This window comes from Rhinopithecus roxellana, chromosome 17 (genome assembly GCF_007565055.1).
Source record: "Rhinopithecus roxellana isolate Shanxi Qingling chromosome 17, ASM756505v1, whole genome shotgun sequence".
Taxonomy (NCBI): Eukaryota; Metazoa; Chordata; class Mammalia; order Primates; family Cercopithecidae; genus Rhinopithecus; species Rhinopithecus roxellana.
The window spans coordinates 20408295-20421612 of NC_044565.1; the positions used below are offsets into that span (position 1 = coordinate 20408295).

General features: G+C 47.1%; 1 protein-coding gene across 2 annotated transcripts; it reads left to right on the plus strand.

Annotated features, from left to right (window-relative positions):
* Positions 1–714: 714 nt before the first annotated feature.
* On the plus strand, positions 715–8845 carry TGOLN2 (trans-golgi network protein 2). 2 transcript variants are annotated; one of them, XM_030921811.1, is made up of 4 exons: positions 715–1220; positions 1450–2564; positions 4057–4140; positions 7996–8845. In XM_030921811.1, exons 1-4 carry the CDS (start codon positions 1175–1177, stop codon positions 7999–8001), a joined length of 1251 nt encoding a protein of 416 aa, XP_030777671.1. In that variant the 5' UTR covers positions 715–1174; the 3' UTR covers positions 8002–8845. The 2 variants fall into 2 exon arrangements, with proteins under 2 accessions (XP_030777671.1, XP_010376385.1); XM_010378083.2 differs by lacking the exon at positions 7996–8845 and having other exon boundaries at positions 4057–4662.
* The last annotated feature ends 4473 nt before the right edge of the window (positions 8846–13318 follow it).

A 13318-nucleotide genomic window follows, 5' to 3' on the forward strand; every position in this document is an offset into this window, starting at 1 on the left:
AAGGGAAAGTATTGGCCGGGCGCGGTGGCTCAAGCCTGTAATCCCAGCACTTTGGGAGGCCAAGACGGGCGGATCGCGAGGTCAGGAGATCGAGACCATCCTGGCTAACACGGTGAAACCCCGTCTCTACTAAAAAAATACAAAAAACTAGCCGGGCGTGGTGGCGGGTGCCTGTAGTCCCAGCTACTCAGGAGGCTGAGGCAGGAGAATGGCGTAAACCCGGGAGGCGGAGCTTGCAGTGAGCTGAGATCATGCCACTGCACCCCAGCCTGGGCGACAGAGCGAGACTCCGTCTCAAAAAAAAAAAAAAAAGAAGGGAAAGTATCTTTTTTTTTTTTTTTTACAAAACTAAATGGAAACGTAATAAACTAATGTAAACGGTAACCTGTGGAGGAGTACGAAGACTCTTCTAAGAAAAGTCTATTTACTTTAAAATCTGGTTATCATTTCTGAAACATTATACTGTATTATCTATTCAAAAACATTAAATGTTTAGAGGGCAGACAATACACTAAAACATTAATAGTGATTATCCCGGAAGGGTGGGAGTCAGGTTTTGTTTTCTGCTTCTGTACTTTTACGACCAGAAAAAGGATGCACTTCTTGGAAAAGATGTTCGGCGACCTCGGAGGACACCGTCTCTGTGGAGTCGGGAAGGAGGAGGGCCGGGATGCGAAGGCAACGCTTTGCAGGTGATCGGATGGATTTGTTCCCACATGGGAGAGAACAGAGCACAGCATATTTGTGTACTACTAGGAGGGAAACACGAAAAAAGCAGAGCATAGAAACGCAAGCACAGGATGGTGGTGGCCAAGAGGCGCCTGCCCCTAGTGACCTCACTTCCGCGGCCAGTGCGAGAGGCGAGGGAGCTCCAGCCCTGCCTGTAAGGTCTCGGAAGTACGCGGCGGAGAGGACGAAAAACGGAGGGCCAGTCTGTTGCGGCTGTGGTGGAGAGGAGAAACCAGGAAGAAGAGGCTCACCTTCCACTCGGCGACCGTAACCGCCGCAGCGGAAGGCGAGCGCAGACATCAGCAGCAGCGGCCCCCCAAATCTCGCCCCTTGTCCTGGCGGAAGCGGGAGCCGGAAAGACGCACGCCGCAGGGGCGGGACTGGAGAGGGGGCTCCGCGCTGATCTCGCGAGAGCGTTAGAGGGCGGAAGCGCTATTCGAGCAGGATGAGGTTCGTGGTTGCGTTGGTCTTCCTGAGCGTCGCAGCGGCTGGTAAGACCCTCCATCCCGCATCCCACTCTTGCCCCCAGGTCCCCCATTCTCACCTCGGCAGGTAACTTCTAGGCTTGCTTCTTCCCTGTCCGACCCACCTCTCCGCTCGCCATCATCTCCCGCCCCACCCCCAATCCCCATTCCCCGCTGCTCCCAATATCTTCCAGCTCTGAGGAGTTCCTTCTTCCGGCCTGCCCTTCTCTGGCGCTAACTCCTTTTTCTATTTTAGGAGCCGCGCAGCTCTCGGAAACCGCAAGTGTCAAGAAAGAAGAAGCTGGAGTTCGGCCTTCTACAGAAAACGTCTCCACTCACCCCACCTTGAGCCAACGGCCTGGAGGCTCTACCAAGTCGGATCCGGAGCTGCACACTGCAGTAGATAGCCCTAGCAGGTCGAATCCGGAGCTGCAGACTTCAAAAGACAGCCCTAGCAAGTCGGGTGCGGAGGCGCAGACCCCAGAAGACAACCCCAACAAGTTGGGTGCGGAGGCAAAGACCCAAAAAGACAGCTCTAGCAAGTCAAGTTCGGAGGCTCAGATCACAAAAGACAGCTCCAGCAAGTCGGGTGCGGAGGCAAAGACCCAAAAAGACAGCCCTAGCAAGTCGGGTTCGGAGGCGCAGACCACCAAAGACAGCACTAGCAAATCGGGTGCGGAGGCGCAGACCCCAAAAGACGTCCCTAATAAGTCGGGTGCCGACGGCTCCAGCAAGTCGGGTGCGGAGGATCACATCCCAAAAGACGCCTCTAACAAGTCAGGTGCGGAGAAGCAGACTCCAAAAGACGCCTCTAATAAGTCCGGTGCAGAGGAGCAGGGCCCAATAGACGGGCCTAGCAAGTCAGGTGCGGAGGAGCAGACCCCAAAAGACGGCCCTAGCAAGGTGGTTCCAGAGCAGCCTTCCAGGAAAGACCATTCCAAGCCCATCTCCAACCCTTCTGATAACAAGGAGCTCCCCAAGGCCGACACAAACCAGTTAGCTGACAAAGGGAAGCTTTCTCCTCATGCTTTCAAAACCGAACCTGGGGAGGACACTGACCTCATTTCTTCCCCACAGGAGGAAGTTAAGTCTTCAAAGCCTACTGAGGATGTGGAGCCCAAAGAGGCTGAAGATGATACAGGACCCGAGGAGGGTTCACCGCCCAAAGAAGAGAAAGAAAAGATGTCCGGTTCTGCCTCCAGTGAAAACCGTGAAGGGACACTTTTGGATTCCAGGGGTAGCGAGAAGGATGACCTTTATAGGGAGAGTTCTGGAAATGCCAGCGCGGAGAGCAGCCACTTCTTTGCATATCTGGTGACTGCAGCCATTCTTGTGGCAGTCCTCTATATCGCTCATCACAACAAGCGGAAGGTAGGTCTAGAGCGGCTTTCGGGAGGGGAGTGGGGTTTTCAGCACCCTGGAAGCTTGGGTTTGGGTGGGTATCCTATCACTGGATGCCCATGAGCACTGAGGACTTTAAAACAAACTTCAGTTTTTTTCCTCAGGCCCCATTAGGCCTTTTTACTCTTGTTTTGTGAATCGTGTTTTCATCCTGTGATCTGTTTACTTTGAGTGTCCTCTGCTACTGCATTAGGAGCCAAGTTAGGCCATTATTAGGATCTGACCTGACGTGGAATCTCCTCCCGTAACTTTGCACTTGGGCCCTTCACAGCCTCAGAGTACCTGAGTACTTGACAGTTAAAACACGTCCCTTCCATCCTATTTCCATTCTTGAGACGACATATCATTTCTAGTTTCCTTTCCCAACATTCTCTCTTCCATCAGTGGCACAAAGAGTAGTTTCAATTACTCCATCTTCAATACCAGCAGCAAGGAGCCCAGGGACTTCTGCAATTAATAATAATTAGAAGAAAGCCCAGAAATTGCACAGACACGTACACCTGTTACTTTTTCAGCAGGGTTTGGTTTGTTTATTAGCAACCACTCTAATGACAAAATGATTGGATTTCATATTGCGCCCCCAAAATTTAGAAGCTAGTTTCTGTAACCTGCTTAAAATTGGAGAGTCCATTTCTGGCCATGAGGCCTGTGGCTAGAAAGAATAGAGGGGAAGACCTTTAGTAAAAATGTGCATTCCTGGCTGGGTGCAGTGGCTCATGCCTGTAATCCCAGCACTTTGGGAGGCTGAGGTGGGAGGATCGCTTGAGCCCAGGAGTTCGAGACCAGCCTGGCCAACATAGCAAGACCTCATCTCTACATACAATAAAAAAAAAAATTTAGCCAGATGTGGTGGTGGACGTGTGTGGGCCCAGCTAGTCTGGAGGCTGAAGTGGGAGGATGGCTTGACTGTGGGAGGTCGAGGCTTCAGTGAGCCATGATCACGCCATTGCACTCCAGCCTGGGTGACAGAGTGAGACCTTGCCTCAAAGAAAAAAAGTGCGTTTCTTATTCTATGTCCAAGTGTCCATTATGCAGGGTAACCTTGGTCGTGAAATGAGAGTGATAGTATAGTTGATGTAGCAGCGTGGGGTGAAAGAGTACATTTGTAGATAGGAAATTCTGATTATGATTATTTTCAAAGGAATGTCCTATTGTAGATATCTCTAGGAAGGAGTTGATAGATCTTTGTCTTGTGTACCTTTGAATGAATCATACAGACTTCCTCCTACACGCTAGAACTCAGACAGCATTCTATTTATTTCCTATTAAGCAATACAAAAGATTCTGATGTAATTAGGCTCTGTCTTTCTTAAACTGGTTATAGTTTAAATAGACCTCTGTGAGTGTACTGCTCTTTCTACAGTCAGGGTCATTAACAAATATGCTACCAGGTGACTGCCTCTGATTTCAGAGACTGAACTATGTCATTACCTGTTAATCATTTTCTTTTTCTTTTCCTCAGATCATTGCTTTTGTCCTGGAAGGAAAAAGATCTAAAGTCACCCGGCGGCCAAAGGCCAGTGACTACCAACGTTTGGACCAGAAGGTAAGGAAGGAGGAGCCAGGTCCACAGGAGGGATAGTTAACGTTAGATGGACCCAGTAGTGGGCTTGCGTTTGCCATGGCAGCAGTGGCCGATTCTGGAGGTGCTGTTGCTGTTGCATTCGCCCTTTTTAGACAACAAACTAGAAACATCTAGATACACATATCTCTGACGTTAGAGCTAGAAGAGACCTTCGAATACTCTACAGCAGCTCCCTCCCTTGACAGATGAGGAAATAGGCCCACACAGAAACACTCATTTTTTTTTTCCACTAAGTTTCTACTGCAAGTTAGTGGCAAAATCAGGACCTGATAGCAACTCCCTGGTCTCCCAGTCCTGAGCTTTCTGCATTCTACCAGCGCCCCATAAACTTTAATAGGCATTTGAATCACCTTGGGGAATTTTGATAAAAAGCATTGTCTGATTCATTAGATGTGGGGTGGAGCCTATATTTCTACATTCTTTTCTTTTTTTGGAGACAGAGTTTCGCTCTTGTTGCCCAGGCTGGAGTACAGTGGTGCAATCTCGGCTCACTGCAACCTCTGCTTCCTGGGTTCAGGCTATTCTTCTGCCTCAGCCTCCCAAGTAGCTAGGATTACAAGTGCCACCACCACGCCCAGCTAATTTTGTATTTTTGGTAGAGATGGGGTTTCTCCATGTTGGTCAGGCTGATCTCGAACTCCCAACCTCAGGTGATCCACCCGCCTCAACCTCCCAAAGTGCTGGGATTACAGGCATGAGCCACCATGCCCGGCCTATGTCTACATTCTTAGGAAGTTCTCAGGTGAAACCAAATGCCACTGGATCCACACTTTATGTGGTAAAGCGCTAGACTACGCTCCCTGGAAACATAAGCCCAGAAGCACATAGGCCTCCAACTCCCCACATCAGCCTGGCTTAAGCACTGTGAGCTGGAGTTCCTGAGTACAGCCAATCGATTCCTCTGTCAGAGAGATAAGCCCTCCTTCCACCCCTATTGGGGGAATCCACTCCCAGTATTTCAACGTAGGTTCTTTCTGTTTTTCCTAAGTGTCGGCTGGTCTGAGAAATAAAGAGAAAGAGTACAAAGAGAGGAATTTTACAGCTGGGCCTCTGGGGGTGACATAATATATTGGCAGGACCGTGATGTCCCCGAGCTGCAAAACCAGCAAGTTTTTATTAGGGATTTCAGAAGAGGAGGGGGTGTATGAACAGGGAGTAGGTCACAAAGATCACATGCCTCAAAGGGCAATAAAGATCACAAGGCAAAGGGCAAAGCAAAAATCACAAGGCAAAGGGCAAAATTAGAATTACTGATAAGGTTCTGTGTTCAGCTATGCACATATTGTCTTGATAAACATCTGAAACAACAGGAAACAGAGTTCGAGAGCAGAGAACAGGTCTGACCTCAAGTTTACTGGGGTGGGATTTTTTTCCCTACCCTAATAAGCCCGAGGGAGACCAGGGCGTATTTCAGTCCTTATCTCAACTGCATAAGACAAACACTCCCAGAGCGGCCATTTATAGACCTCCCTCCAGAAATGCAGTTCTTTTCCTAGGGTCTTAATATTTAATATTCCTTGCTAGGAGAAGAATTTAGCAATATCTCTCCTACTTGCACATCCGTTTATAGGCTCTCTGCAAGAAGAAAAATATGTCTCTATTCTGCCCAACCCCACAAGCAGTCAGACCTTATGGTTGCCTTCCCTTGTTCCCTGAAAATTGCTGTTGTTCTGTTCTTTTTCAAGGTGCACTGATTTCATGTTGTTAAAACACCCATGTTTTACAATCAGATTTCATATTGTTCAAATATACACATTTTACAATCAATTTGTACAGTTAATGCAATCATCACAGGGTCCTGAGGTGACGTACATCCTCAGCTTACGAAGATAACAGGATTAAGAGATTAAAGTAAGACAGGTGTAATAAATTATAAGAGTATTACTAGGGAAGTGATAAATGTCCATGAAATCTTCACAATTTATGTTCCTCTGCTGTGGCTCCAGCCGGTCCCTCCGTTTGGGGTCCCTGACTTCCCTCAACACACCCCATGGCAGCAGAGCTGAGCAAGGGTCTCTCTAAAGACAACCTGTCTAAGTAGGAAGTACACTCTTGTACTCTACTGCGTTGCTATCAGCGTGCGCCGTTCCTCCTGCTTTCAGCATAGCAACAAGCAGGACATTGGCAAAGAACCATTGGTGGCCCAACTATGAATTGTTCCCAAACTTCCTGCAGGGAACATGATTCTCTTGTACAACTCAATATTAGCTACAGAACGAGCCACTGAGCTCAGAACATCTTTGCTAACTAGTCCAGTAAGCCAGATTTACAATTTAGCTTTGGACTACTACCTTTTCAGATAATTGACTTTAAGGATTTCCCCTTTTTATGATATTTGTTTGTTTGTTTTTGAGACAGAGTCTCACTCTGTTGTCCAGGCTGGAGTGCAGTGGCTCAGTCTTGGCTCACTGCAACCTCCACCACCCAGGTTCAGGCAGTTCTCCCGCCTCAGCCTCCCGAGTAGCTGGGATTACGGGCGCCCACCACCACGCCCAGCTAATTTTTAGATTTTTAGTAGAGACGGGGTTTCACCCTTTTGGCCAGGATGGTCTTGAACTCCTGACCTCAAGTGATCCACCCACCTCAGCCTCCCAGAGTGCTGGGATTATAGGCGTGAGCCACCATGCCCAGCTTATGATTTTTAAAAAAATACACATGTGGCTGGGCACAGTGGTTCACGCCTGTAATTCCAACAGTTTAGGAGGCCGAGGCAGGCAGATCACCTGAGGTCAGGAGTTCGAGATCAGTCTGGCCAACGTGGTGAAACTCCATCTCTACTAAAAATACAAAAATTGGCCAGGCACGGTGGCTCAAGCCTGTAATCCCAGCACTTTGGGAGGCCGAGATGGGTGGATCACGAGGTCAGGAGATCAAGACCATCCTAGCTAACATGGTGAAACCCCGTCTCTACTAAAAAAATACAAAACACTAGCTGGGCGCGGTGGCGGGCGTCTGTAGTCCCAGCTACTCCGGAGGCTGAGGCAGGAGAATGGTGTAAACCCGGAGGGCGGAGCTTGCAGCGAGCTGAGATCCGGCCACTGCACTCCAGCCTGGGCGACAGAGCGAGACTCCATCTCAAAAAAAATAAAATAGGCCGGGCGCAGTGGCTCAAGCCTGTAATCCCAGCACTTTGGGAGGCCGAGACAGGCGGATCACGAGGTCAGGAGATCGAGACCATCCTGGCTAACACGGTGAAACCCCGTCTCTACTAAAAAAATACAAAAAACTAGCCGGGCGAGGTGGCGGGCGCCTGTAGTCCCAGCTACTCCGGAGGCTGAGGCAGGAGAATGGCGTGAACCCGGGAGGGGGAGCTTGCAGTGAGCTGAGATCCGGCCACTGCACTCCAGTTCGGGCGACAGAGCAAGACTCCGTCTCAAAAATAAAAATAAAAATAAAAATAAAATAAAATAAAATAAAAATACAAAAATTAGCTGGGCGTGGTAATTCCAGCTACTACTGAGGAGGCCAAGGTGGGGGAATCGCTTGAACTTCGGAGGCAGAGGTTGCAGTGAGCCAAAATCATCCCACTGCACTCCAGCCTGGGCAACAGAGCAAGACTCCATCTCAAAAACAAAACAAAAACAAAAATAAAAAACACATGTAAATAATTCACAATACAGAACAGTATGAAGCAGAAGCCAGGATTCCTATCTCTCCAAGTGTATATCTTTCTAGTGTTGTGTTTCATTTCAAACTTTAAAAATCATTTTGTGTGCTATTTTAATTAATTGCTGTGTCTGTGATGGTGGGTCAGTATGTCTTAATTCTGAATGTGTTCCCTGCACCTCCTAAAAGATCTTTTTTTTCTCCCCAAAGTCATAACAGAATGGTATATTCCTCTGGAAAAAGATGAACGTCACCAATGGATTGTGCTGCTCTCGTTTCAGCTTTGAATTTTTTGTCCTTGAGAACCTTGTCCTCCCTGCTGATTTGTTTCTAAATCAAAAGAAATGAAGAAAAAAGTACTGTGACCTAAGAGACACCCTCCTCTAGGATTTAGTGGCAAGTCTGGGCTGGCAGAGGTAGAGGGTTGCTTTGGGGTTTGCACCTGCACTTTGGTGACATCGTTCTTCTGTGTTCCCTTTATTTATGCTGGTGGCTTCCATCCATTCCTCCGCTGAGTGTGAGTGGAGGGCCATGTGGAAACATGGCTATGACCAAAGGGATATCCCAGTCTGGGCAGGTTGCGCTGCTGACCACCCTCCCTGGGGCCCAGGCTCTGTAGGAAAGCTGGCCCTTGACTGTGGCATTGCACTCTGCACTGTTTCTCTCTGCAGACCTAGGGGAAAACTGCAGGTAGAAGTGCTTTTCTACTAAGGCTTCTTTGGGGGGGGGATGTGCCCTACAGAAGACATAGAAGATGGGGAAATACCGATGGGCAAAGAGCTACTTTGAATACATAATTCTCTTCAAAGACTTCAGCAGCAAACCAAAACAGCAGGTTAAAAAAAAAATGCTTTTCTGGGTGCAAGTCTAACCTGTCTAGCGTGAGATCTTCTTGATTTTCTGATTATTTTATGTAACTTGAAACAAAGTGAATCAGCTTCCACTTGGTTGTGCCGAGCATAAAACAGAACTTGGGCTTCCTGGCAGTGAGGCCACTGTCCCATCACAGATTTTTAAAATAAATATGATTTGAAATAGTGTGATCTTTCACACAATCATACTCAGTAGGAACTTTTTGAAATAGGGCAAGTTCATGTTTCATGCGAGAAAACATGAAGGAGGGTTTTGGTTTTGGTCTGCAGTTTTTCCAAAGGGCTTTTATGAGATACATTTCCCACAAAGTCCATTTGGCCTTTGTTGCCTACAACAGACAAAATAGACTTAGATTTATTAATAGAAACTAACCATACTCTCTGCCCATTTTTACCTCATTGTATTTAGTGGTCCTTTAATCTGATATAAGATGCCAAGGGTATTTGATAAAAATTATTCTTCCATGCCGTGTCAGGAGTTAATGCAAATGAAGAGATTCCATGCGTTCCCCTGGGATAAGTGAGGTTAGTGTCTTAGACCACACTATTGTTTGAAGGTTTATCTCTTCCAGTCATGCTCTTCCACATTGTAGACAGCCTAAAGAGAGTTGTTTTTGAGCTGATCTCAGGGAAGTACAAATAACTTGGGAGATGAGGGACAAAAGATGATTCTGTGTAAGTCTGAAGAAAGGACCATGCTGCTTATATTATCTTCCACCTTGCTTAAAACAGCCCATAGCTTTGAGTTGATATTTTCATTCTTGGCAGGTAGCCTACTTTATGGAGGTAAGGAATGAAGACCTACCCTTGGGTCATTCTCTGTACTGATGCAGCAGTCTTCTAATACTTTGCACCAACCTGAGGAATCTTCTTTTAGGCTCCTCTAGCATCCCCTAAGACTGTGGCTATTGCACTTCTCTCTCCCTGCCTGCCTCCCTTATCCCTGCCTTTCCCCTCCTCATGTTTTCTGATCGTACCCATCTATACCAGCTCCTCTCCTTCCACCTTCGTATGCACCTGGATTTTTCTGTTTCCAACTGTCCTATTTGTTATTCATCCTGCTACTCAACTTCTCTAGCATGTTGCTTACCTTAAGTTGCCATTCATTCTCTTCATGACTTTTACCAACTCATTTCGGTCTCTGTCAACTATGCTTTGCTGAAGGTTACCAGTTATCAGATTACCAAATCCATGGCTTTTTCTCAAAGCTTAGTCTTGTCCTTGATAGAACTGGACACTATTGACCATTAAAATGGAAATTCCCCTTTCTTGATGTCTCTGACAAATGGTCCTTTGCCTTATCTTGTGCTGGTGGGGAAGAGGCCCTCAAAGCCAGGCCTTTCTATTCCTTTGACTGTCTCCTCAGCCATTCACATCCATTCTTCATCCTTGGAGTGAGTGATTCCCAAGTCTTTGTCTTGGCTTAGTACCTAAAGAACCCAGTGCTGCTGGGATTGAAGAGTTCAGCTTGGTTGTCACAGAAAGGAGTTTCTCTCTTCTGCCCATCAGCCTGCCCCTTCCAACTGTCCAGGTCAGTCTTCAGTCACCTGAATTCCTAACTGCAGACTTTTGCCCTTTTTCTCTCTCATCACCAAAGTCCTATCCGTTTTTTAAAAAATAAAAGATCTAGGCCGGGCGCGGTGGCTCAAGCCTGTAATCCCAGCACTTTGGGAGGCCGAGACGGGCGGATCACGAGGTCAGGAGATCGAGACTATCCTGGCTAACACAGTGAAACCCCGTCTCTACTAAAAATACAAAAAAAAAACTAGCCGGGCAAGGTGGCGGGCGCCTGTAGTCCCAGCTACTCGGAGGCTGAGGCAGGAGAATGGCGTAAACCCGGGAGGCGGAGCTTGCAGTGAGCTGAGATCCGGCCACTGCACTCCAGTCCGGGCGACAGAGCGAGACTCCGCCTCAAAAAAAAAAAAAAAATTAAATTAAAAAAAAATAAATAAATAAAAGATCCTTAGCTACAGTCTTTTCGTTTTCCTTGCTTCTCTTGTTGCCCGCCTCCAGCCCATTTTACTTCTCTTGCATTTTGTTTTTTCAGATCCACATTTACTGGGTTTCCTGTGCAGCTTCTTGGAAAGAAGTTCAATCTTGGAAAGACTGATCTTTCCAAAATATTTACCCTGGTCTGAAGCTTTGGTCTGAACTTCTCGAGGCTTAGAGAACCCAGTTACAGACCTTTTGGGGTTCAAGATGCTACAGATTGACACCCTCCTGCCTGTCTTTCTCTCATCCCAACCTGGCCAAGGTCCCTCCTGTGGGGTACCCATCTGTGCCTTTATTCTGGCTGTTCCCTCCACTTTCTGGCTTCCCATGGTTCTTTGGTTAGGTTTCTCTTCCTTTTCTTTCTCCTGCCTTCCCCAATCTGCCTGTTTCTTCAGGGCCCAGCTTGTTTCCTCGTACACCTTCTTCACTACCCCACCCCAAATTGTCGACTCCTTCCCTCAGCCGCACTAGCTCTTCATCATGCCACTCCTTTCAGAACTTCAACAAACCAGGGCAGTCAGGAACTGAAGTCTGTCTGGTCTCCCCAAGCAAACTAAGCTCTTGAGGGACAGCCCTTGGCAATGCTTTCCCGTCCGCTGAGCATGGTGACCTTCCTTAGGACTTCCAGAGTTCAGTTCCTTCTGGCAGATATGTTTTCTTTCTCCATGCCATATGGATGTGACTCAAATGTGGGGTCCCACAGCTTTTCCTGGCTACCACTTGCTGTGACCTTATACATGTTGGGTTTTGCTCTTGTAAAGGAGAGCAGGAAGAAAGGTTGGTTTCAGAAACCAAGAGGGATGGCAGTGGACGAGTATATTTTGTCACAGAGTCCACAGAGCTGAGCTTTTGAGCAGACTCTGAGAAGTATCATTGCTTGTGTTGAAAGAATACAACAGGATTTAAGTTTCTCTTTAGAAATTGCACTGAAGAAAGGCAGGGCGTGGCGGCTCACCTCTGTAATCCCAGCACTTTGGGAGGCCGAGGTGGGCGAATCACGACATCAAGAGATCGAGACCATCCTGGCCAACATGGTGAAATCCCGTCTCTAATAAAAATACAAAAATTAGCCGGGCGTGGTGGCGTGCACCTGTAGTCCCAGCTACTAGGGAGACTGAAGCAGGAGAATTGCTTGAATCCGGGAGCTGGAGGTTGCAGTGAGCCGAGATCACGCCACTATACTTCAGCCTGCCAATAGAGCGAGATTCCATCTCAAAAAGAAAAAAAAAGCACTGAAGAAAATACCACACATCAAAGGAAAACTTATTTTCTGCATGGTGTCTTTTCAAAGATAGAATATTTGAAGCATGTTTCCTGGAGATTGTGTGGATGAGGGTGAGCTGGCTGAGGCATCGTTCAAGCTGGGGGTAGGTGTATAAGAAGCACGTGCAGCCACAAGAGGCACCTCCTATAGTCAGCTAAGGGCTTCCCTTTTTGCTCCCAGCTTTTGGGTGAAGGGTGATTTCTGTTAGACAAATCTGTGCTTCAGTCATAGATGTTAATAGAGGAAGCAGTTTTCCTGCCACAGATTCCTGAATAGAGTCGCTGAAAGAGTCTACTTCCGGACTCAGGAGAAGTTGAAGGCCAGTCTGTGTAGAAAGGCTGAGGCAACGGGGAAAGACTTGACAGCTAGTTACATATGCTCTGACATAGTACCCCCGTGATGGCTTCCAGTGACACATGTGCTGATAGAATTCTAAACCTCTGGAATTTCCCTGCTGGTTAATTCTATGGCCCTTGACTGTACAGGGTAACCTGATGCCAGATGCTGTGGGCGTGATGAGAACTAGAGAACTTGCAGTGTGGAGGAAGCTGTGTGAGGCACCAGACCCTGTGCTTCTGCAGGCCATTTCCTGAAAACCCCGGTTAGAAAGGTTGGGTTTAGTGTGACTTGCTTGAGCAAGAGTCCTTGGGAGAGATTTTGAGGTTTAATTTAATGATATCTCCAGAGCTAACAGTGACTCAATTCAGCTAGTTCCGCAAGTCAGATGTAAACTTAGAGTCTCCTTTGTGAAGGGTTTGGGTCTGAGCTGTATAGTATGTCAGTCGGTAAGCCAGTCCTTCACCCTCTGATAGATATTCCTTTAATTCACCAGACTTCATGTTGGATACATTATTAATAGTTGAAATTGTTTCTCTTCTTTTGTATTTTCCCAGTTAATAGATGGCTACTGTTTCCACAATGTTTTATATTTTCAGCTTTTTGTCACTTAACTGTAATTACTTAATTTTATTTTTTTAAAGCTTGTTGCGGTCTAATGAGAAGTATTTTTCAGTGCATAATGTTTTCCCGAGCTTCTGTTAATGCCATCCCAATGTAGTTTTGTTTTGTTGAACAGAAACCAAAATAAATTTCAAAATGTTAAAGCAATGGATTTAATACATTTATTTATTTTATTTTATTTTATTTTTGAGACAGAGTCTTGCTCTGTCACCAGGCTGGAGTGCAGTGGTGCGATCTTGGCTCACTGCAACCTCTGCCTCCCAGGTTCAAGCGATTCTCCTGCCTCAGCCTCCTGAGTAGCTGGGACTACAGGTGCACGCCACCACGCCCAGGTAATTTTTGTATTTTTAGTGGAGACGCAGTTTCACCATGTTGGCCAGGATTGGTCTCAATCTCTTCCCCGTGATCCGCCCACCTCAGCCTCCCAAAGTGCTGGGATTACAGG